Here is a 14,681-nt window from a genome sequence, read left to right as displayed (position 1 = left end):
GTCAGCAGCTACTCTGTTCATCATTAATATCCCAAGCTCCGTTTTTCTTGATAATAAGGATATTTCTTTTTTGGCAGCAGAAATATATCAACGTAGTTCATTGGACCACGTCTGTAAATAACCTTAACCTTTTCTTCCAGATTTGCTTACTAGTTCCCCGACTTTCTGAGGCTTTTTTTTTTTTTTTTTAAATATATATGGGTGGGGGTGGGCATCGTCTGATTAAAAAGACCAGAATTTGCAGCCACTAGTTCACCATCCGAAGAAGGGGAGTGACAAAAATCTGCGGATCCTCTTCTTTCTTGAAAAGTCATACTGAGGTGGGACCACTACCCAGAAACAACAAATGGCCACCAATTTTTGCTTCCCTCCCATTGTCATGCCTCTCACCATCTCTCATCACTACTGTACAGCTCTCTCTCTCTGTGTGGAGGTGTTCGCTGTTGGTTTGGGTTTGTGTGATTCTCTCCCTCCGTCTCACGCAAAACAAGAATATTCTTTTTTGTCTTTACATGTATTTTATTTCTTATTTGGGTTATATACATAACATTGCTCATGTTCATTTCATTATTTTGGGAGGATTAAAGAAGAAGGTACCTATTTCACAAAGTCTTTGTACTTCAGGGGCGAAATAATCTTTAACGTCGGGTATTTGCACGCTTAACATATTTTGATATTATTTTTTCATCATTTTCAACGGATTTCCAACAAAGATATGTGGCAGCAAAGAGCTGATCTCTTTGTCGTGAGGAGGTAGGTTCAACACAAAATCTCACTTCCCTAAGTCGTTTAGATATTAAACTGTCCTCAGCTGGCTGAACCTGAGTTCCATACCCGGGGGCGTGCTTGACCTCAACAGTTTTTAAAAAAGGTTAGGATTAGCTGTGTCCCAAGCTTATTTACTCTGTCGAAGGAGGATTTCCTACCCCCAGCCTTAGGGAGCTATGGATATTGATATATGACTGCAATAAACTCATTATGCTGCCGAATCACATGTGAAACCTCAGTTGTCTTCTACAATTATGGATAATTAAATGTGCAGGGTTGTCAACTTTTCCATTGAAGGGCCTCCCACAAACTTAACCTTACTCTGGAGAAAGAATGTCACAATATTCGAGCACATTTTCGATGAGTTTGCACAATTCAAGTCAGCAGGTGAGAAAGGTATGGCCTCTGCTGCTTCCTGCTTCTTTGACAAGCTTCACTGTTGGAGATCTTCCGACCCTGAAATATCTATCTTCCAGAGGCTTTCAAAAACTTGCCTCCCTTTAGTGTATGAATCTCTTCAACTGCCCTGTCCTTGCTTCCTTTCCAAAGCCGGCCTGTTTCCCTCGCTTCAGCAGCTGCACATCTCTAGTTGTCCTCTGTTGCAATGGTGATACGGGAAGAAAAAAGAATGAGAGCTCAGCAAGATGGACCTTGTTCCCTATGAGAATCAGTATCTCAAAGGTCAGCAGCTACTCTGTTCAATCATTAATATCCCATGCTCCGTTTTTCTTAATAATAAGGATATTTCTTTTTTGGCAGCAGAAATATATCAACATAGTTCATCGGACCACGTCTGTAAATAACCTTAACCTTTTCTTCCAGACTTGCTTATTAGTTCCCCGACTTTCTGAGGCTTTTTTTTTTTTATATGGGTGGGGGTGGGGATCGTCTGATTAAAAAGACCAGAATTTGCAGCCACTAGTTCACCATCCGAAGAAGGGGAGTGACAAAAAATCTGTGGATCGTCTTCTTTCTTGAAAAGTCATACTGAGGTGGGACCACTACCTAGAAACAAATGGCCACCAATTTTTGCTCTCCCTCCCATTGTCATGCCTCTCACCACTGCAGTACAGAGAGAGAGCTCTCATCATTACTGTACAGCTCGCTCTCTCTCTCTGTGGGGAGGTGTTCGCTGTTGGTTTGGGTTTGTGTGATTCTCTCCCTCCGTCTCACGCAAACCCAGACTCATCAAGAAACATGGCTTTCGCCATTTTCTCGTCAAGCCTCTCTCCGCAGTCTCCCTCTTTCTCGTTAACGGCTCATAACCACCACCATCCCCACTCTCCCTCTCACAGCTTCATGATCGTGACACGCCGTGTGAGCTCTGGGCAGTTGGTCTCCACTTCCCCCGCACATCATTCCTCTGCTATCCCCCGTAGCCGCCGCCTCTCACCCATTCTCTACTCTGGCGACGGGGGTGGCCCTGGTGGAAGTGGCGGAGGTGGAAAAGGAGGTGGCGGTGGCGGTGGCGGTGGCGATGGCTCCCGCAACAGAATTGAGGCTCTTCTTGCTTTAGCTGAGGTAGCCCCCTACAAACTGCATCCATGAATAAAGGCAGTAATACCGCGTGTACAAGTTCATGCCGAAACGTTACATCGATAATGCTAGAGATGCTAAGATTAGTGACGCTCCTGTTAGATGCTTGAATATAATCTATCTAGCTTAATAAAGAGTTACATTTGGTCATATCTTAAAATGTTAGCATTAAAATTGTTGATTTGCATGTACCCTTGCGAATGCATTCGACTATGTTTTGGTGCATGCTCCAAATAAAAATATACACTTTGCTCAGTTTGATTTTCTTACAATGGGTAGAGCAACTGCACTCCTTTAATCCTAGGACTTATTTTTTCCTCTTGTGGTTAAATTTGAATGGACATGGATGTGATTGTGGTCAATTCATATTATATGTTACATGGATATGATTGTGGTCAATCAGGTTTCGAGGACAATGGACAGCATACCCAAGGACTTGGGTGCAGCTATACAGGCGGGGAAGGTGCCAGCAGCAGTGGTGGAGAGGTACTTGGAGCTTGAGAAGTCGGCGGTGTTCCGGTGGTTGCTTCAGTTTGGAGGATTCAGGGAGAGGCTACTTGCCGATGATTTGTTCTTGGCCAAGGTTGCCATGGAGTGTGGTGTTGGCATCTTCACCAAGGTTGCTCTCCCTATGATTGTAGCACTGCTTATACTGCACTTATGCGCATGCTTTGTTGGGTCACGCTGAACTATGACTCGTTTCTCCAGAAGTGACTACTGAGACTATTCTCAGCTTAAAATTCTTTCAGGGTATCCATTGAACCATCAAGATTAGTGAAGTTTGAAACTTTTAAGTCAATGTAATGGAAGACACTCTAAAAATCTGAAAGGCACTGCACAAATCACTGAACAAGTACTTGAAATTATGGTCTGTTCATGATCTGTTTCTGTTCTTTTCTTTCTTTTGGTAGAACGTAATTCTTTGGATTTCTTAATTGTGGTTCCCATTCATCGGTAATGTTAAGTGGAGTCTGAAATCACCATAAAGATGTGGAAGTATGCAACATACAAAAATGAGTTCATGTACTTTTTGGCTATTTCTACAGAGCGCTGCAGAGTTGGAGCGGCGAAGAGAAAGGTTTACAAAGGAGCTGGATTTTGTTTTTGCAGATGTGGTATGGATGTTTCTCTTGAATATTATGTGGTTATCATCTTAGAATTTACTAACCATTTTGTCTAGATGACCCCATGCTTTGTTTCAATATATACTTGTCATGTTGCAAACATTGAGCGAGTCCAATGGCATTGGTTTGACGAGAAATCTTGCTCGGCCGCTAAGTAATGGGAAAAGCGTCTGGTTACAATGGAGATTTTGGTGTCACACCTAACTCATTTTAGTCTTCATTTGATCAAATTGCAAGATACACTTCTTAATCTCATTCTGGGCATCCTTGTAATCCTCGTTCTATTAAGTGACAGGTGATGGCCATTATAGCAGATTTTATGCTGGTCTGGCTTCCTGCTCCCACTGTTTCTCTCCGACCTCCCTCGCTATCAACGCAGGAGCACTTTCTACATTCTTCTATGGCTGTCCTGATAATGCTTTTCAGGTCATTTACTTTGGCATTAGATAGTTCTTTGAACTACAATGGATGGTATATAACAATTCATTTCCTTTGACAATCTACTCGCAGGTTGCTCTGGCTGGTAACTCTTACTCATTGTTGCAGAGAATAGGTGCAATAGTGGTATGTGTGTGCACTTAGTTCAACTTGACAAAATGGTTTCACTATAGATCAGAACTTATAATGGCTTGTTCTGTTGTACAGCGTAATGGGGCCAAGCTTTTCGTAGTTGGGACTGGTGCATCTCTGGTATGTCACTTTAAATCAGCAATACATCAAATTCTGGCAGCTGTCATTGCATCAGAGTCTCCACTGTTTATGTTGTTCTCTCGTATCAATGCTTGTTCTGAGTCCTATACAATTGTTCCTAGCCCTTCACTCACTTTAGGGACAGAAGAATGTTGTACTTGTATTTTTCTGTATAATTAACTGTCGTTGCTTGCCATACCATTAACAAGGCCCTGGCTGGATATTTACATGATTAGAACCTCTTAGAAGGTCGAACCTTTTGGTTTGGGTCCTTCAGGGTTTGGATTGAACGAATTTCTATGTAATTTTTGTGGTCTTCCCCTGGATGTTGAACTTGAGGAAGAAATGCTGTTGAAGCTTGTTACTTTTAATTTCCCTGTAGATGCTAAACAGAAACAGTATTTTGGATGTAACACTATTACTGTCTTCTTGGGCACAATCCTGAAAATTGTACTTCAGATTGGTACAGGTTTGACAAATGTGTTGATAAATACACGAAAGTTTTTTGATAAGACCTTTGCGGTTGAGGCAGAGGATGTGCCTGTTCTCTCCACCAGCGTTGCTTACGGAGTATACATGGCAGTTTCTAGCAATCTAAGGTTTGTGGCTGCGTGTTATCGCTTTTCTTAGCCTAAGCTTATATCTGAGTAGTTGTTTTGGATATATACATTTCGCAAGGGACTGGTCTAGATGCAGATAGTTTTCTAATCCAGTCTGCGTTCAGTCTAACTTTACCAATTAGCTTGAAGGATTGTCTTTTTTGGGAGGACACTTGTGTCGTTCACTCTGCTTTCTTATTATTGTATCTTATGTATCATAAGATAGTTTGCTATTATTTTTGGTGAACAGATATCAGGTCCTGGCTGGAGTTATTGAACAAAGAATCCTGGAGCCCTTGCTACACAAGCAAAAGATCATACTCAGTGCAATCTGCTTCGCTGTTCGAACTGGCAATACATTCTTGGGTTCATTAATGTAAGAGTTTTGGCGCAGACTGTCATTTCAATAACATAATTTTCTTTGATGCTCTCAGAAGTACAACATGTTTGTTTTTCTCTTCTAACAGGTGGGTGGATTACGCGCGATGGGTAGGAATTCAAAAGATTCGAGATTAATACATTGTTAAACATCTAGACCTTTCACCAGCAAATTGTAATTCTGGAATGTGCATATGTAAGATTGCCTGTGCAAGAATAAACCTATCAGAGTATGGGACATTCATGAGAAGAAGAATATATTGGGAAGTAGTTTTATTTGTGCTTCTGTTGCTTTTTGTTTATATAGAAGTGACTGCACAAAGTGTTGATAGTTCTTCTTTCGAACCAGAATCTGACGTACCATATATTTTTTGGCTAAAGTTGGTAAGCTATGTTTCATGAAGTCGTGCAAGGGAATGGAGAAAGTTCTATGTGAAGATATGAATCTGCAACATGTTTAATTTAGGTTTCCATGGTTGGCCAAAAAAAAAGAGGTCATGATGGGAAGTTATATGCAAATCGGTATAGATGCACGTCGTGCATATATGTTTCTCCTTATACATTTCACTATTTATATATACCAATAGCTAACTCCATTTGTTTTACACATACCGGTGTTTATTTCTATCTCTTAAGAATTTTAATGAGCTAGCGGGTTATATCAAGTTCTAGTTCAACACATGTAGAACCGAATGCAATTCTGTCCCCAATTTTCCTTACGTGTGTTTCACATTATTATAACTTTGCACTATGAGTGGACATCATGAATTTATAACTAAGATATGAAATTATACTATCGTAATTTGCTCAACGAAGATTTATCTTCATTTATCTCAACTAGTGTTCCAATATATTAAGGTCCAGAAATGATTCCATGATTTGGTTTTCGATTTGCCTTGGGATTGATTTGTGCCTGCCAAGTATGAATTCATGATTAGATCATTGCCAGGGTTTCGTATCTTGCAATTGCCAGTACCCGTAATCAGTGGAGACAATATACCTACCAACTATGAAAGTTTTATCACGGTTAGGTATTTTCTTTTTCTTTTTTTAAAAGAACTTAATACGAAAACACATTGAAAATTGACGTATCCAATGGCTCTGATAACATTTTCTAAAAATGAGTATTGGCAAATTAAATAAATCAAAATAGCCTATTATCAAATAAAAGTTGTCACTCAAAAACATAATAATCATGTCACCAAAGGTCCGATAAACTTTGCATTAAATTACAACAAATTTCCTCATTCACCCAACGATTTAGATTGATATCCTAAAATGATCCAAATTTCTTCTATCTTATTCATATTTTGTTATATATACTTACATTTTACGAGCAGTTTTCGCTAATACATATTAAGTGACATCAGTAACCTATCTAATGGAGAGCGAAATTAGCTAGAAATGAGCTTAAAAAGCTAAGGACGGTAAGGTTCAAGCTTTTATCGTATCTACTCCAAAAACTAGACTAGTGTTCCAATAAGTAGTATTCTTATCTCATGATAGACATAGGTGTATTTTCTTATTTTAGTGCTTCTTTTTGTTAAAGTTCATGTTTAATTTCTCCTTCTTAAAGTTAAGCGCATTTATATCTATTGCATGGCTTACGGGATCCTATCTAGCATTGTATTAATTTTGTTCAATACGGATCGAATTATTTTTATATCTATTTCCCTTCTTAGTTTTAATTATAAGTTTGCAATCACCGAGTGATTTATCGCTTATGCACTTAACCAAGCCCTATAGATTGCATGAAATATTTTTTTTTGCTGAAAGTGAAAGGTACCGAATACCCCGCATTAGGTAAAATTAGTATAACCAAACTCCCAAACCCAAAATCTCTAATTTGCAGAAGTAGGTGATCTCTCGTTCCTTCCTAGGCTATTATCGGCCTAGAATAGATTAGTACAGACTCTAGCCTTGTACATTAATAATAAACTAGATGCCTAGTTGTGGTCCGTGGGGCTCGAAAGAGTCATGCCAAACGTAAGAAACACATGGTGAGAAGGCTACACGTGTCCGCCTTAGCAATCTGTTAAACCACCTCAAGTTTCATGCCAGGGAGTTGCGACAACTTCCGTAGGGCTTGAAAGAGCCCTCAGAAAGCATAAACGCCACCTCCTGAGAGGGCTACATGCGCACGCATAGCTACCCGTTACATCAACTGGAGTTTCATCTCGGGGATGTTACGGCAATATTATCTATAAAGAAGTATAATGGGGAGAGGGTATCACCGCCACCACCAGCCACTCGTTTCCCTGTCTCTACATATGTAGAATTGTAGATAATGGTGCCAATGTAGGCTTGAATAACTATTTACAGTTCAATAAAAGTAAAATTGGAGATTACAAAGTTATGCAAGTTCAAAATCTTAATATGATTGTTTAAGTGCTCGAATATATAAGTGCAAGAATAATATTGACTTTCATGAAGTACATTAGAGGTATTGAGATTTATTTTCTTAATTACTTGTCGCGTCATTTATTCTAGTTTGCAAGTTATTTTATTTGCACGCAGGCCATGGAATGGAGAATCCTAGACTTTGTGAGATAGCATAGTTCATGACGAGATTTGACCATGTAAATGACAAGTTTACCGAGATGATTGATATTATATCACCCACTCGTGTCGTATGGTATGATGATGAATATGAAGGAAAAAAAGAGTGATAAATTGATGTTTCAAGCCCATTTCACCATTTGAAAGTATCAAGATCAATGTGGCAGAAGAAAGCAAGAGTATCGAGATCAAATTGAAACATGATAATTTCCCATTTCTTTGTTGTCCCCGCATCACGGACTCTTGGATTCAGGCTTCCGAGCCACGAAGAAGTACATGGGCGATAAGATTTCTCTCCTGAAGTACATGATTAGCATTTGACTAAGCACTCCTTTTAGACGGTAAGCATATCTAAGGGAGAAGTGAAAAGATCGATCTAGGACAACGAAAGAGATCGAGAAACGGATTGCTCACCTTTCGCCTTCATATAAGCCCTCAGCAGCTTGTTCCAGGAATTTTTTAACCCTGAGGCTTCCTTCCGGGGCTAGCCCCACACCCTCGAGTGCCTTGACCTACAAACATGAATGCAAAAATCTCTACTCATATTGCACGCATGATCCTATGGACGGTACGCTGATCTGATCTCAAGCACCTTAAAGCATACCAAGTCAGGAAATCGCACTGTGAAGCTTACCATGGTTGTAGTAATCCAACGCCCAAGAGCCGTCGTGCGGAAGTTACTCAGCGAGAGACGGTTTTTATCCATAGGTGCATACCAAGGGATATAAGAGTCAGGACTTAGATCTTTCTCCCATATGACCTTCGCACAAACGAACATCCGGTCATTGGTCCAAATAATCTAAGAGCAGTCACATTTCCACTTTAAGGCAGGTAACTTCGGAAAACAACTTTACCTCGAAACCTGCTCGCTCTAGAGCTTCAATGATCTGCCTGGTCAGCCTGATGTCTGGAAGACCATTTCCAATCTCGATTTCGGCCTGCAACGATTTCGGGTGCACTCATTCATTTTGCATCGGAAAATACTCAAACGTGTGAACTTCACAAACAGGATCATACCAACCTTAATCTTTTGGTGCTCTTCGTTGTTTGGATCAAAGGAATCGGTCATACACCACTCATATGCGGCAAAATACTGACCAGGCTTCAGTACTCTGTAGATCTCCTTGTAACATTCACACTATACAGATCGAGGGAAACGAAAAGCGAGACCGACTAGTTAAATCATTTGACAATCCAGGTGCACATAACCAACAGCAGTGCGTTCATCTGAAAATAACATACAGCATCGGGTGCATGGCATGTAGCGTCTATAGCAAAAGCTGCATCGAAAGTATCGCTGGAGAATGGCATACGCATGAAATCAGCCTGCATCACCAAGAAACAATGATTCGCAAGGTGTTCCTCCACCCCTAGCAATATCTTCAAGTGTGTAAACAAAAAATCCAAATAGAAGCATGACCGCAAAATGGGGAAAAAGAAAAAAGTAAAAGGGGGATGCGAAGGTGGTTAAAACCTCCAATGACAAAAGTACTCCCGGGGAAAATAGGGATTGACCAATCCTGACAGAGTTGGGGATGAAGGAAGTAACAAGACAATTACAGCATAAGAGAAATATAACGGTTGAAGCCTCCCAATCATAGAGAGCTTCACGTGAAAATCGGACATCTGACTCCACAAACATTAACAAAGTTGCATGTCTTGTCAACACCGGCGATGCGGTTCAGTTCCTATGGAGCAAAGCAAACTTGCCAGAGTCAATAGTGCAAGCTATGGAGTGAATTTAGTAGTATATCTTTCAAAAGGAGGGGGAAATGAAACGCACCTCTCCCCTTTTAATGTGGTACTCGTTGTTGGTTAATCCCGTAATGGATGTGGAGCTGCAAAATGCAAGAGAGAATATATCAGTCTGCAAGAACCAGGTGAAGGCAAATACTCTCATTGTCGGTTAATCCCCTCTAAAGGAATTGTAAGTGGTAACCTGGATCGTGCTATCTCCCTGAGTGGTCCACCAATTCCGCAACCTACATCCAGCACCTTCAATGGAATAGGGAGAAGATAAGGAAATAAATTCACAATTTGAATCCCATCGGTTGTATTAAAATCTTGAGATCACGAACTATCCGCACGGAGAGGAATAAACCTTCATTCCTGGTCTTAAGGCTAGCTGTGACGCGATGAAGTGTTCGTGTCTCTTCATGCCCTCTCGTAGAGACTCCCCTTTCCATCTGCAGGTTCAGACACAATCAGCACTGCGGATGAGGTAGTCATAGAGCACAAGAAGGGCATGAAATTAATGGAGAGCGGATGGGAACTACGACCTGTGTGCGAAATGGAAGGACTCTTCCCAGCCATACTCATAAAAGCTGGTAACAAGATCATAATATTTGTTGGCCTGCACTTGCATTTGTAGATATGTTGTCTCGGCCGTTAGAAATTCAAATCCACCCTTGATTTCAGTCATCCAAAAGCAAATTTTTACCAAGTCCAGGCCATTTTCTTACCATGTCACTGTACTCAGCTTTCCTTTCTTCCTCTTTGCCTCCGTAGCTGGCATGATACTTCTCGTACCTAAACCCAGCAAAAACAGAGTGCATCAATTGAGGTCGACCCTAAGTGTAGTAAAAGGAAGAAGCATGCTGTTGCGCACGTACTTGTCAACGGCGGAGAGGACCTGGCTTTTACCAATGGTTCCGCCAAGACCGGCTGCCAGATCCAGTGCTCCAATTTTTGCCATTATCAGCCACCGGCAACAAACTCACTGCCTATATATATCTACCTAAAGCAACTGGAGAGACGTAAAGAGAGAAGCTAGAGAATTTCGAGCTTCCTATTTTACAAGCATCAGAGATTGCGATACGCATCGCACAGATTCTTGAACAATTACAAGAAAAACAATGCAGGACTAAGTAGGATCAAAAGCAGAAAGAAACCTTCTTTCAGGGACAGAACAATGGGTGTGCTAACACAAGCATGCTATTGCTTATCTTATGCACAACGCAACGTGATGAAGAAGATGAAAATGGATCGTCGACAGAGGAAAAAGATTCCTCGCTGAGATTTTTCTCTTTTTAAATTTTGAACGTGCCTGTTGCCCACCAAAAATAAATACACATATGACATGCTGAGGTTGCTTGCCGGATAGACTCGTTCAGGACAGCTATCCCGTTTGCTTCCCTACTAAAACTTTGTCTCTCTCAGACAAAAGGATAAAAAACAAGAAGGGAACGAGAAAGTTGACCAAATGCAACAGTAAATAAACGAAAACGTAACCACCGTACAAAAAAAAAAAAAAAAAAAAATCCCGCGAGAAGAAAATGAAGGGGAGAATTTCAACTGACCTGTATGTCCACGAAAGCTGATAACCCGAGGTCAATCGTGCCAGAAAGTTTCGTGGGCATTCAGATGCAGAGATGGATGAATCCTTTTGCAGGGCCGATGTCATGTTTACTTTTTGCTCCTTAAAGTAAGTGCCCTTTGAATGAAACCAGGATACAATTTCACGTTTCCCATTCGACGCCGCACAAAAACCATATCTCATTTCCATGCCAAAATACTAAAACAAAACAGCTGCGTCCCTCGTCTAATGATGAAAGGATGTAGCCCAGGTGCTATAATCGAAGTAGGCTCTCCTACTTTGATTAGATCTTCTTTAAATAATATGGTCAAACAGTGTTTCGATCGAAGTGCAAAAGGACCGTGCATTTTCTCAAGGAAGACCTCTTGAAATCACTAGGGCTTTCCACAAGAGATCTTCCGGAACCTTGTGGGCAATACGGTAATTATGCTGAGGTCTAGAACTCTCTTGTCATTAGTGTCGGTAGTTGGTAGGTTGGATGGTACGATCTCATCCACCAGATAAAATCTCGATTAATGGTTGTAATCTAAGGGTTTCAAGTATAAGAAATGGTGCCCTCCCATTCATTTGTATCCATCTAACCCTTTAGTAATCAAAAGCTCATTTCTCTCTTTCAAAGCTTCTATCTCTGCAAACTTTTTCTCTCTACGATCCGGGTGAGCAAGCGAGGGATCGATCGATCTGAGTGAGGCTTGGTTTAGGCACCCCGATGATCCAAGCGATCTAAAGCCCGAGTCGTTGCATGGTCTCGATCCCAAACGATTGGCCCGTGACAAGTGATATCAAAGCAAGAAGGGAGATCCATTTTGAGAGATCAAGGAGCATCGACTATTCAAGAGAATGTTGAGCCAATAAGCTATCATGGATGGAGAGGCTGTCCAATTGAAGGAGACTTGCGGTCGAATCAAGAGAAGAGAAGCCTCAATGGATGCCGTAGCCGCGCTCGATGAGAAGCTCGTGAAGGTACGGAGTGCCATGGCTGAGTTCATGGAAGGACTCAATGATGTGAGAGACCGCATCATGGAGGTTGAGGTCTCGCTCTGTGAGGACTTCACGAATGGCATAAACCAAGCTACGGCTCCGTTGCACGACAAGGACGAAGCCCTTGAAGCATCGATTGATTTACTAAGAGAACGAGTCCAAGTGATCGAGGGATGAGGTCGAAGCCATGAATGCGGAGATCCAAGAGCTCAAGACTAAGCTCGCCCTATGTAAGTTGAGCATTGCCAATAGGATGATGCTCACACAAGTGGTGGCCAAGCTAGAGGTGCCAAAGCCTAAGGAATTCAAAGGCAACTGATCCACCAAGGAGGTAGACAACTTCATATGGAGTATGGAGCAGTACTTTGGCGTAGTCAACATCCAAGACGAGTCAATCAATGTAAGAACTACTTCAATGTTCCTTACTGATACTGCAATGCTTTGGTGGCGCAATAGGTGCGACAAGACCAAGTGCGGCGCCGATCCTGTGGACACATGGGATGATTTTGTGAGGGAGTTCCGAGACTACTTCTTTCCCAAGTTTGCTCAACAAGAAGCCCGTAGTAAACTCCATCGCCTTGAACAAAGAGGGACGATCTGAGAGTACGTGAAGGAATTCACGGAGCTCAAACTCCAAATCCGTAACCTAGGAGAGGAGGAGGCTCTTGGAGCGTTCATGTATGGACTCAAGCCATGGACGCAACAAATCTTATATGTCGGGACGTGAAGAGTCTCGTGAGGGCGCTAAGTGTAGCCAAGTCCCTCGTCAACCTCACCAAAGCCGACTCATCGAAGAATCGAGCAAGGGATTGGAGGTCGGATTGACACTCCGAGGATGAAGGTGGAGATACTCCTCGTGCGCTGAAAGATCAAGGCGGCTGAGTCAAGTCATGGGGAGAAAGAACGTCCAAGCCGTCTTCCTTATAAAAGGGTTGATCCCAAGCGGACTCCACCACAAGTAAGTTCGATCAACCCCTGCTATCTCCTTGCTTTATTTGCAAAGGTCCGCATTGGATCCAAAAGTGCTTGAAGAAGGGCAAGATCAACACCCTCCTTGCCATAGAAGAGGAGGAGGAAGAGCCCAAAGAAGAGAAGTGGCAAATCCAGCTTGGAACAGTGAAGTATGTCAATGCCGTTCAAGCTCGATCGCCATTCGAAAAGAAGGAAGCTACCCCGAACACAGACATGTTCTTCATGAAGATCGAGGTACGTGGGCGAGCCTTATACGCCTTGGTTGACATGGGTGCTTCAAACATGTTCATGTCAATAGAGGTAGCCAAAGCCTTGGGACTTCGTGTGGAGCTGAACGGGAAATCCTTTAAGGCCATAAACTTGGATGGGGTAGCAGGTGTAGGAACAACTCCCGACATGGACATCCAAATCGGAGGATGGAAGGGCAAGCTCTCCTTCGAGGTAATCCCCCTCAACGACTACAATCTCATTTTGGGTATGTAGTTCTTCTGTGAGGTCCATAATCGATATGAGGATCAAGACCATTATGATCCTCTATCCACAATGCCCGGTGATGATCCCCATGATGACAGGAGCTATCAACACCAAGACCATCACCACGATTCGACGCCTTGACAAGAGTTTAAAGGCCGAGAAGTGCACGACCAAGTCATAACCGATGCCGCCGCCCCTAGAGAAGCCGAAGGTAGGGTTGGATCCTCCTACTTCAACTCGCGACATGCCAATCCAAGCACTCTTCCCCAAGGTCGAGTGCCTATCACGTACCATGCTCAAGCCGAAGTTGGAGCCGTATGGTCCACCATTCGAGAGGCTCAGAACCAAGTGAAATCGAAACAACAGGGCTCGTGCTTGTGCCAAGAAGATTGCTCTTTGAGCCGAGAGCGACGGGGGCGTCGCTCGAATGAGTGGGGAAGAATGTCATGGTCACGAAGTTCCTGCAACTAAGGGGCCGTGCATTTTCAAGGAAGACATCCCGAAATCGCCAAGGCTTCCCACAAGAGAGCTTCCAGAACGTTCTAAGGGTGGGCAATAGGGTAATTGCGCCAAGGTCTAGAACTCTCTTGCCATTAGTGTAGTGGTTGGTAGGTTGGACAGTATGATCTCATTCGCTGGATGAAATCTCGATTAATGGTTGTAATTTAAGAGCCTCAAGTATAAGAAGGGGCCCCCTCCCCTCATTTGTATCCATTCAACCTTTCTCTCTTCCAAAGCTTCTCTCTCTAGAAAATTTCTCTCTCTACGATCCGGGTGAGCGAGCAAGAGAGCCATTGATCTGAGCAAAGCTTAGTTTAGGTGCCTCGATGATTCAAGTGATCCAAAAAGAGCCTGAGTTGCCGCACTGTCTCGATTCCAAATGATTGGCTTGTGACACTAGCATGACCGTGCACTAAAGATTGAGTGACCATGAAACCCCAGCCACAAATCTTTCTGTAAGGAAACCCGAAGACTTCTTCAACCGGTTTCAACTTTTGAATTCTACATGTTTTTTTTTTTTTTTTTTTTTCATCTTCTATATTTTCTTATTGTGAGCTGAAATTTAGAGACAAAATTAGAGGTGGGCTCACCAAATCAATTTTTTTGAATATGAAGAAAGAAAATAAATTAAATACCGAAATATAAATAATTGTAAATTAAAAATGTTATCAATTAAAAAAATAGTTAATGTCATTATAAAAATTTATTAAATTTTAAAAATGGAAAAACACTTGAAACATTGGTTTTGCAGCTAATAACAAAATCATTGTGGATATTGTTCAT

At 41.9% G+C, this 14,681-nt stretch overlaps 1 protein-coding gene and 1 pseudogene across 2 annotated transcripts; one reads left to right on the top strand and one right to left on the bottom strand.

Annotated features, from left to right (window-relative positions):
* Window positions 1-1,803: 1,803 nt before the first annotated feature.
* On the top strand, window positions 1,804-5,429 carry LOC104454606 (annotated as a pseudogene). Its single transcript, XR_005552716.1, has 9 exons — window positions 1,804-2,289; window positions 2,708-2,923; window positions 3,351-3,419; window positions 3,724-3,854; window positions 3,939-3,992; window positions 4,074-4,118; window positions 4,578-4,717; window positions 4,968-5,093; window positions 5,185-5,429. The product of XR_005552716.1 is annotated as a protein RETICULATA-RELATED 4, chloroplastic-like (transcript).
* Window positions 5,430-7,750: 2,321 nt separating this feature from the next.
* On the bottom strand, window positions 7,751-10,400 carry LOC104454605 (cycloartenol-C-24-methyltransferase-like). Its single transcript, XM_039318270.1, has 13 exons — window positions 10,267-10,400; window positions 10,117-10,183; window positions 9,934-10,007; window positions 9,756-9,840; window positions 9,594-9,649; window positions 9,438-9,492; window positions 9,295-9,342; window positions 8,897-8,980; window positions 8,676-8,792; window positions 8,509-8,592; window positions 8,289-8,414; window positions 8,069-8,166; window positions 7,751-7,951 (listed from the first exon to the last, which is right to left on the bottom strand). Exons 1-13 carry the CDS (start codon window positions 10,347-10,349, stop codon window positions 7,888-7,890), a joined length of 1,041 nt encoding a protein of 346 aa, XP_039174204.1. The 5' UTR covers window positions 10,350-10,400; the 3' UTR covers window positions 7,751-7,887.
* Window positions 10,401-14,681: the final 4,281 nt, after the last annotated feature.

The sequence above is a fragment of the Eucalyptus grandis genome, chromosome 7 (assembly GCF_016545825.1).
Source record: "Eucalyptus grandis isolate ANBG69807.140 chromosome 7, ASM1654582v1, whole genome shotgun sequence".
NCBI classification, from domain to species: domain Eukaryota; kingdom Viridiplantae; phylum Streptophyta; class Magnoliopsida; order Myrtales; family Myrtaceae; genus Eucalyptus; species Eucalyptus grandis.
Note: the sequence above shows the minus strand (reverse complement) of the source record. Positions and strands in the feature narration are given on the sequence as shown.